Here is a 10,272-nt window from a genome sequence, read left to right as displayed (position 1 = left end):
ATAGCATAGAACAATCAAAATTATAGATACGTTGGAGACGTATCACCGGGTACGGCGACGACGCCTGGAAGGGCGCCGAGTGGCGCTATGGCGGGGGCGCCGATGACCCGCCGCGGGTTCCGGCGGCGAGAGCGGTGTGGATGGCCCGCGCCTTCACCTGCTTCATCCGCCGCTCCTCCAAGTGGAGGTACGCAACGAACTTGGCGAAGGACGGGTTTGGGATGAGGTTGAGGTTCGCCGCGGCGTTGCCGAAGTCCTCGTTGAGCCCGGCGGTGAGCGTGCCGAGGAGAAGGTCATCATCGATCTTCGCGCCAATATCGCGGAGCTCATCGGGGAGAGTCTTTAGGCGGCGACAATAGTCGTCGATGGAGGTGTTGTCCTGGTGACACCCAAAAAACTCTTGCTGCAAAAAACACGACGCTGGAGCCGGTTGTCGGTGAAGAGCCCGTTCAGCTTGGTCCACACGGCGCAGGCATCATCACCGTCCTACACGACCGTCTGGAAAAGGTCCGGCGAGATGGTGAGGAAGAAGCAATGGATGATGGTGGTGTCGATGGTGGACCAGTCATGGAACTCGGGGACGAGGCTAGAGTCGACGGTGTCGTCCACGTGATTGATGAGATGATACTCTCGAAACACGAGGGAAAATACGTCTTCCACGTGTAGTAGGAGGAGTCCGCCTGGGAGAGACGAACCGGCACCCGCTCGAAGATGTTGAGGTAGCGGATGTCGTTCATGTTGGGAGGGTTGGCGTCGGCGAACGGGTTGGAGTTGGTGGACGCGGAGGAGGTGATGGACGGCATGACGACGAGGGCGACTCGGGGTGGCGCGCGGTGTGGTGAGTTAGGGTTTTGGAGGGCGGCGGCGGCGGGACTCGGGCGGTGGAGCGGCTCGGCTTGGCGGGTGGCAGCGGCGGGTCGGCGGTGTGGCGGCGGCGTAGCGACGCAAGCGACATCGACGGGTGAGGTGGGCGGCGGCTTGGGTCGGCCGATGGAGCACTGGCTCAGGCGGCGGTGTTGCGGGTTGGGCGGCGGCGGCTGGCGCGAGGGGAGGGGCGCGAGTGGCGGCGGCGCGCGTGAAGGGAGGCGCGGGCGGCGGCACGGCGGAGCGGAAGCGAGGAAAAAACCTAAAAAACTGATACCATGTATGTTGTGGGAATTGCACCATGTATTGCTCATGTGCAAAGGTACGTATATATGATGTATCAGAGGTGGGTCACGACTTCAACTATACAAAGAACTAGGAGGTGGGCCCAATATACAGATATGCACAACATATATACTCAACACTTCTCCTTGCATGAGCTCCTTCACTTGCACTTGTTTGGTCTGGCATCAGGTTGATTCATAGTCTAGAAGCATGGACGAATGAGCAATGCTACATCTACGTAGAGGAAGTTACGTGGTTTATGTAATAAGCAACATGGATAATTATGATTGGAGAAGGGAAGAAAGGGGCCTCACCCACCTGAAATTCCGGGGAGGGGGGAGGATGCAGAGAAGTTTTTGGGAAGTATATGTAAAGGGATTCATAGTTTTTTATAAATGTAGGATTATCGAGAACGAACTATTGACAATAGTTTTGAGGCCTTCATCTACCCTGCAGTAGTAGGACACAGATTCTACCCGCAAACAAATTGACCAAATGCAACAACATATGCAGTGGAAGTGTTTTGATTACCTGATGCATGTAAATAATAAACGAGAAGGCCGATCAGACGTTGTAAATTGTTCAAGGGCACAAAAGTGACGACCAAGTGGCACAAGTTGATGAGCTCTACAGTACACCCATCTCCCGAATCTCTTGGATTTAAATAAATTTTTAGGAAAATACAATGTACGTAAGCAGCAAGTGCCTCTTATGTAAAAGAGGAGGTAAGAGGGGCCATGTTAAAATTCGAAAATACTACACCTATATAAGTTATTACGAAAAGTTATGTTCTTTCCTCCCCTCAACTAAATCACCCCCTCTAAATTTTATAGGATGGGCCTGGGCCTTTTTCCCTGAGAGAGTATCTGGTGCTACCGTGGCTCAAGTGCTACCATGATACAGGCTTCTTGGCCGTCGGATTCTCAGATCGGACGACATCTAGAAGCTGTTCGATCTGCTGAACCTATGTGCAATTTTTTAGCTTCTAGGAGACTTTTTTTGACAAATGTTGCAGAGTTGTTGGGAGTCGTCCAATCTAAGAATACGACAATTCGGAAGACCATATCATAGTAGCACCTGAGCCTCGGTAGCACTAGATATTTTCCCCTTTCCCCTCTCCCAACCAAATATGTCCACCTCAGCTTGTTTGCAAGTTACTTAGGGTGTGTTTGGCTGCCTACAAAATCACAACCAGACGTGCTGTATGCAACATATTTTTTATGTTGAGCTGTTTGATTACATGCAAATACTGTTGGGCCTGCATGTCACGGTTCTTAAAGCACCTCTGGTCTGACTCGCTGAAAAGTGCTGAACCGACAGTTTCCAGCGAGCCATGTCCGAGAAGAGCATCGTGGGTGGCTCTGGCTATACGTGTTTGCACATAATCACCTCCTTAATCTTCCGCCATTCTCTCTATCCTCCGAGCACCTTATCTCCCGGGTCTCCCAGCCCAGCCAAAGGCACACCCTCGCCTCACCTCCTCCGCTCGCCGATGCCGGGGCCGGCGTCCACCCCTCGACCTCTTCCTGCTACATCAAGATCTGGCTGGGGAAGATGGCCTGCCAGACCACTGCCACCCCGCTCGTCCTGTTCGACGCTGCCCACAGGCAGCTCCTACGGCGGCCACGCGGTTCACCCACGTCGAGATCCCCATCACCGGACCGACCGACGACGCGCCAGCGCGGTCCCTGCTCACGCCCAAGGAGGAGCACCTAGAGTCCAGCGCGCCGCGGAGCACGCCTTCACGAAATGCCTGAGTGACCTCGTGAGCATGGTGATGCAGGAGGTGCACTTGGAGCTCACCTTCTCGATGGGGGAGATCATGACGGTGTACTCTTGTGGGCCCGGGCAGCAGGCCGTAGCCCTCGTGGGCGGCGTCGGCGGCAACGACGGGTCCTCCTGAGCGTGCGGCTCAGCGAGATGTACGCGAAGGAGGAGCGGGCTGCTGGTGGAGCTGCGGGTGCCGTTGGGCGCGCAACACAGCCACCCGCACTCGTTGTCTGTCCAGTGCAGCTACCGCGACCCGGTGTCGCAGGAGACCGTGTGCGGCGCCGAGCAGGCGCTGCTCCTGCTCCCGCTCCACGACGGCGGCGGCGGTGGTGGCTCCACCTCCTCGCAGCAACGGCTCCACGACCTGTTCATGGCCACACACCAACTGTCGTCTGCTCGGAGGCTGGTGCTGCAGTCCCTGCCGGCGCAGCAGCAACATGACCTGCTGGGCAGCCTGGACACGGAGCTGAACGACTTCTCGACGGCCACGCACCTGCTGTCGTCTGCCCGGAGGCTGGTGCTGCAGTCCCCGCCGACGCAGCAGCAATAGGACCCGCTGGGCAGCCTGGACACAGAGCTGAGCGACTTCTCGACGGCCACACACCTGCTGTCGTCTGCCCGAAGGCTGGTGCTGCAGTCCCCGCCGACGCAACAGCAACAGGACCTGCTGGGCGGCCTGGACACAGAGCTGAGCGACTTCTCGACGGGCACACGCCTGCTGTCGTCAGCCCAGAGGCTGTCCTGCAGTCCCCGCCGACGCAGCAGCAGGACCAGGTGGGCGGCCTGGACCTGGAGCTGAGCGACATGCAGTGGCGGCAGCGACTTGAGCCAGTGGCCTCCGGGGAACTACCGTGATGCTTCACGCCGGCGTCGTCACCGTACGCCGCTGGCCGAGGTGCTCTGGTTTAAGTGTAGTAGTTAAGTCCTAATCATGATGCGAGCCAGGCTATCAAATACCGGATGAAAATTATTTTCAAGATGAAGAGACTCCGTATGCAGACACCCAAACAACATGCAAATCGTGGTATTTTACTCTATTTCTTCAACCAATCTCCACACTCTTTTTTTAATAAAACCAGCGAAAATCGGCGCAATCAACCAAACACGTCCTTTGAAGATTTTAGGTAGTGTAGCAAAGTTCGTTAAAATTGCTCATTCTCCTGTTGTAAGACAGAAAAGAAACGAGACGCACTTACTTGTACACGTACGTGTATGTTTCATACAAAGTGTTTTTAACAAAATTGCTACCGGATGCATGTGTTATTGTTATCTCGGGAACCGCAAGCTCCAGAGGTCCATGTTGCCGGCCACGTCGGAGCCGGCGAGGAGGCTCTCCATGACGTCGTCCGAGCAGCACTCCAGCAGTATGTGCGCGTCGGAAGGCGCAGTCCCGTGGACATCCTTGGACGAAGACGAGGCGCTCTCCGTCGCACGGGCCACGTTGTCCGCGCCGTCATCGGTGGTGCAAGAAGACGGTCCAGGACGATGGCTGCACGGCGCCGCCGGCGCTGCAGGGAAGTTTGTCCTGGCCTTTCTACCGTGGATGCGCCGCGCCTCGGCGTCGTAGGCGCGGGCGGCCTCCGCGGCCGTGTCGAAGGTGCCGATCCAGACGCGAGCGCCCTTGAAAGGGTCGCGGATTTCCGCCGACCACCTCCCCCACGCCCGCTGCCGGATGCCGCGGTACGGGTGGCTAGGGCTCGCCCTGCGCCGCCTCGGCCTCGCCATGGCCGGCGAGCTGTATAGCTCGCAGGATGCCATGGTACCTGTGGGGAGCGGCTCATTGCGGCCGTCGCCGTCGGCGACGGCCATGAACTCCCGGAGGGCGGCCTCCCAGTCGTCAGAATCCTCATCCGTCGACCAGCTGCCGCGCATTTCCGCCTTCCCCGCCGACAGGGCTTGGCCGGGACGCCCCATGCCGCGGTCGTTGGCGGCGAACTTCCCTCTGCACATCGTGTACGGGGAATCAATGTTGTTTCAGGTAGTAGCTGTTCGTGTTGTCGAAGGAAGGCTGTGTGTTTCCTCGCGTAGCACGTTGGCCTTATATAGAGGTCAGGTGAAACGTAAAGCATCACTCATCGTAGTGGAGAGCATTTCTACTTCTGCACCTGGCCTGTATTGCATAGCATCTCCGAGAATCCTTCGACAAAACTTCGGGCTCCTTTGATACAAAGGAAATGCATAGGATTTTACAGGATTTGGATCTTTAGGATTATTTTCCTGTAATGGTCGTTTGATTTGTAGGATTGAAATCCTTAGAATTTTTTCCATATGATTCATTTATACTACATTTTAAAGGAAATTTTCCATCCACTCAAACTTTTTTGTAGAATTCTTTTGCTTTTCTTGTGCTATCAAACACTTCTCCAAATCCCGTAGGATACAAGAGGACATGACACTGTATTCCTACATTTTCCCTATTCCTGCGTTTTGAGAATCCTGAGAATCAAAGAGGCCCTTCATGTTGGATAACTGTCCGAGTAGGATGTGTTGCTTGGTTCGAAGTTTCTGGAACATTGTGCAGCAAGTGGATAAGGTTTGTCGAGCGCACACCAAGAGGCGCAGGCCAGTGACCAGCAAGTGGAGATAAGGCCAACTCCACCGCACGATCCCAAACGGACGTCTGGATTGGCCGGATTTTGTCCCTTTGGGACGTCGATGGGTTCGCTCATGTCTGGCTTTGTCAGATGGGTCGTGCGTGCGCGCACCGCGCGGCCGCACCCCAAATCGTATTCAGGATGGACATGAATAAAAATAACTAAAAAAATAAATAAACGCATTTTAAAAAACATAAAACATATATAGGGATCGGCCACAAAACGGCCCAGTTTCCACGGCCACTTAAAAGGCCCAGTTTCATAATTAACATATAAAACAAAATATAAAAACGCCTCCCGCGCGCTGCTGCCGCGCCCGTCGGTGCCATGGCCGTCGCCGTCTTCACTGGCCGCCAGTGTCGTCGTCGTCGCTGACGAGGTCGACATAGGCCGGCGGCGTCCAGAGGTGGGCCGGAGGTGCATGGTGGACGGGGGCGGGCTGGACGGCCGAAGGTGCCTGCACCACCTCCTCCCATGGCGACGCCTCCCGCCCCGGTGACCGCGGCGGAGTGGGGCATCAGTTCACGCCCACGCCGGCGGCCATCTCCGGAGCAGTGCAGGACCAGCCCCACCCCTGGCCCAGCAGCTGCTGGAATGCGGCCGGCGGGTCCTCCCTCCTCTCCTCCTCCACGGCCACCATCTGCAGCTCCGGGAAGGCGACGTCCCCGGCAGCAGAGAGGGCCATGGTCTCCTCCAGGCCGTCCCACTGCCGCTCGTCGTGTGTGTACATGAAGTCGTTCATGACACGCTGCAGGAGACCTGCCTCCTCCTCCGCTGTCATGCGAGGAGGTGGAGGGGGCGACGGAGACGGCGTGGGCGTGACGCTGCGCACCCGCCTACGCCCGCGCTCCTGGGGAGCAGGCGCTGCGCGCTCCTGTCGTGGCCACCGTGGCCCCGTCGAGGTGCCGGCGAAGAAGGACGCGCGCCTGGTGTCGTGCTCGTCACGAAACCAGGTGTCCCAGAGCCCGGAGTCAGAGGCGTACCTGGGGTCGTAGAAGAGGTCGTCGGGGAGGAGGCGGCGGCGGCGCTCGATCTCCTCGTCGCGCGCACGACCTCTCGTCGGGACCGGTGGGATCGGGACCCGGTCGACGGAGAGATGCCAGTTATTGGGGAGATGGACGTCGCTCCAGGGGAGCGGCGTCCTCGTCTCCCAATAACGGCGGCACACCGACGCGCGGATGTAATGCTGGTCGCGCTCGTCGGCGAACGTGGGCGCGATGGAGAAGGCGGGTGGCGCGGGGGCCCGGCGTGATGGCGATGGCGAGGCGGGCTCCTCTTTCTTCACTGAGCCGTGGTGGCGCCCCGACGAGGAACCAGCCTCGCGGCCGTGCTTACCTTTGCGGCCGTAGTTTCAGAGGCACATGGCTGCGGGCGACCGGCCGGCGAGGTCTTGGCTAGGGTTTGGGAGCAGCCGCTGTTGGGTTTCGAGGAGGCCGTGGGGTGGCGTGGGGCAGTGTGGACGATGACCCATCCACGCTTCCCACTTAAAGAAGGACGGCGACCGTTCGACGTACGGATGATAGGTGGGGCTGCCCGCTCATGCGCATTGATGTGGACGGGTGGGAGATAGGTGGCCGCCTGTCACATAAAACGGATAAGATGGGTCCGGACCGTCACACACTGGATTACCTTCTTTATTTATTTTATTCCAAATAAATAGGATCGGACAGAATAAAGTCGCGCGGTAGAATTGGCCTAAATATCCGATTCAAACAAGGGCGGAGCCATTGAACCGGCGCTGGCAGCATCGACAGAGATTTACGTTCAACTGGGACAACTGGTCGTACCATGCTTGCTAATTACTCCGTACGGACTGCTGCTTGCACCTCTCGTCTGGAATTCAATGATCGTTACTGTTGAGTATGATATTCGTACATGTATATTGTCTTTTGTATATTATGTCCATCTTTCTAGGTTATTGTATAGATTGAGATAGAAACCCCATCTTATACTTATATATACCGTGCACATGGCACCGAATCAATATATCATGCAATTCATACATCTACGTGATATCAGTTTTTAGGTTTAGACTTTTAAACTAGCTTCCGATGCCGCCGCCGCCGCACTCCTCCATGCCGCCGCTGCTTCCCATCCCGATCCTTAACCCGCCCCGCCGCTGCTTCCCACCGCGCGACCAGCGCACGCCCGCGCGAGTCACGCCGCCTGCCGCTAGCCGCTACGCGCGCTTGCTTGCACGCTGCTCGCCGCTACGCGCCAACCTTGTCTGCCAGCTGCCCGTTCCGTCTGATCGGACGCACGCCACACGCCTCGTCTGCTCGCCTCGTCAGTACCCGCTCGCCTCGCAAAACGCTGCTGCCGCTGACCTGAGCCACCAAGTCGCCTCGTCATGTCGTCAGTCACTTCCTCCGCGTTCACCAACTCCAACCTGTTCGCCGACGCATCCGCAGGCTCAACATCTTCGAGCGGGTGCCGATTCGTCTCTCCCAGACGGACTTTTACCACACATGGAAGACGTACTTCTCCCTCGTGTTTCGGGTGTACCATCTCATGGATCACGTGGACGGCACCGTCGACTCCAGTCTCGTCCCCGAGTTTCACGACTGGTCCACCATCGACACCACGATCATCCGCTGGTTTTTCCTCACCATCACGCCCGACCTCTTCCAGACGGTCGTGACGGACGGTGATGATGCCTGCGTCGTGTGGACCAAGCTGAACGGGTTCTCCACCGACAACAAGCTCCAGCGTCGCGTTTTTCTGTAGCAAGAGTTCTTTGGGTGTCATCAGGACAACACCTCCATCGACGACTATTGTCGCCGCCTTAAGACTCTCGCCGATGAGCTTCGTGATATTGGCGCCAAGGTCGATGATGACCTCCTGCTCAGCACGCTCACCGTCGGGCTCAACGAGGATTTCGGCAATGCCGCGGGGAACCTCAGCCTCATCCCCAACCCGTTCTTCGCCAAGTTCATTGCGTATCTCCGCTTGAAGGAGAAGCGGATGAAGCAGGTGAAGACGCGCGCCATCCACACCGTCCTCGTTGCCGGCACCTCCCGCGGTGGGCCTCCGGCGCCTCCCGCTGCCCCGCGCCCCAGCAGCGTCATCAGGCGCCTTTTCCGGCGCCCCAGCAGCCAGGGCTCCTGCCCCTGCCGTATGGCCCACCCGCGCCCCCCGCTCCTCTCGCTGAAAAGCGCCGCGGGGGCCGGCGCGGTGGCCGACGCGGCGGTCAGCAGCAACAGCAGCCGCAGCACGTTGGCCAGCAGCAGCAGCAGTTTCCGGCGCCGCAGCAGCTCCAGGTGCCGCCCCCATGGGCCTCCGGCTACAATCCCTGGCCCGGTGTTGTCCATGCATACACCATGCCGGTTCCACGGGCTCCTGCACCGACGCTTCCCGTGCCGCGCCCACCGGCGCACCAGGCCTACTACGCGTCTCCGCAGCCGTACGGAGGATACCCACCGCCGCAGATGAGCGGCGCCTACGGTCTCCCTGTGGTCCCGCCGCCGCCCTCGCCGGTCCTGCCGCCGGCACCTTGGGATCCGGCGCTCCTCGCCGCGATGCATGTTGCGCCCACGCCGAACAACTACACTGGAGGCGGTGATTGGTACATGGACACCGGGGCTACGGCTCACATGTTTGCTCATCCTGGTAATCTTGCCTCCTTCATCCCTATCACCACCGACCGCCGCATCATTGTCGGCGACGGTTCCACACTACCTATCACACATGTCGGGCACACTTCTTTTCCTTCTACTTCTATGCCTATTACTTTGTCTAACATTCTTGTGTCCCCTCATCTTATTAAGAATCTTGTTTCCGTTCGTTGTTTAACTCGTGAAAATCCTGTTACTGTTGAATTTGACGAGCTTGGTTTTTGTGTCAAGGACGCTCGAACCAGGATGGTACTTCACCGATGTGACAGCCTCGACGAGCTCTATCTGGTGCATCCGCCGTCCACCTCCACCACCGCACCGGTTGCTCTCTCCGCCGGCGTCGATCTCTGGCACGCTCGTTTGGGTCATCCCAACCCCGTCACACTTCATCATATTCTTAGGAGTTTCAGTTTCAGTTGTAATAAGATAGAGAACCACACTTGTCATGCCTGTCTTGTCGGCAAACATGTCCGCCTTCCGTTCAATAACTCCACCACCATAACTTCTTTTCCTTTTCAGTTGATTCATAGCGATGTGTGGACCTCTCCGGTTCCTAGTAATTCGGGCTATTTATACTATCTGGTTATTCTTGATGATTATTCTCACTATGTGTGAACATTTCCTTTACGGCGCAAGTCGGATGCACTCTCCACTTTGTCGGCCTTTTACTCCTATGTCAGCACGCAGTTTGGGCGTCTCATTCTTGCTCTTCAGACTGACAATGGAAAAGAGTTCAACAATCTTGCTTTCCGCATTTTTCTGTCACACCACGGCACAGTTTTTCGTCTCACATGCCCGCATACTTCACAGCAGAACGGTCGAGCCGAACGCGTCCTTCGCACTCTGAACGACTGCGTTCGGACGCTCCTGTTCCACGCTAATGTGCCGCCTCGTTTCTGGCCAGATGCACTCGCTACTGCTTCACTTCTTCTTAACCTTCGCCCTTGCTGCCCACGATGGAACTATGCACCTCATCATCTTCTCTTCGGTACGCCCCCATCTTATGATGACTTGCGTATTTTCGGGTGCCTTTGCTATCCTAGCACTGTGGACTCCGCTCCTCACAAACTCGCACCTCGTTCTGTCGCTTGCATCTTTATCGGCTACCCCTCCAACTCCAAGGGATATCGGTGCTACGATCCCGT

The 10,272-nt window shown here is 57.2% G+C and overlaps 1 protein-coding gene across 1 annotated transcript; it reads right to left on the bottom strand.

Annotated features, from left to right (window-relative positions):
• Positions 1-2,725: 2,725 nt before the first annotated feature.
• LOC125508998 (uncharacterized) lies at positions 2,726-5,090 on the bottom strand. The gene has a single exon (XM_087522774.1). The coding sequence runs from the start codon at positions 4,867-4,869 to the stop codon at positions 4,186-4,188; it is 684 nt and encodes a 227-aa protein (XP_087378900.1). The 5' UTR covers positions 4,870-5,090; the 3' UTR covers positions 2,726-4,185.
• Between the last annotated feature and the right edge of the window lie 5,182 nt (positions 5,091-10,272).

This window comes from Triticum urartu, chromosome 5A (genome assembly GCF_056163025.1).
Source record: "Triticum urartu cultivar PI428250 chromosome 5A, HENAU_Tu73, whole genome shotgun sequence".
Taxonomy (NCBI): Eukaryota; Viridiplantae; Streptophyta; class Magnoliopsida; order Poales; family Poaceae; genus Triticum; species Triticum urartu.
Note: the sequence above shows the minus strand (reverse complement) of the source record. Positions and strands in the feature narration are given on the sequence as shown.

What these genes read in the sequence shown, in the direction of transcription:
- LOC125508998 (XM_087522774.1), bottom strand. Translation starts at nt 4,869, where the DNA reads ATGTGCAGAGGGAAGTTCGCCGCCAACGACCGCGGCATGGGGCGTCCC.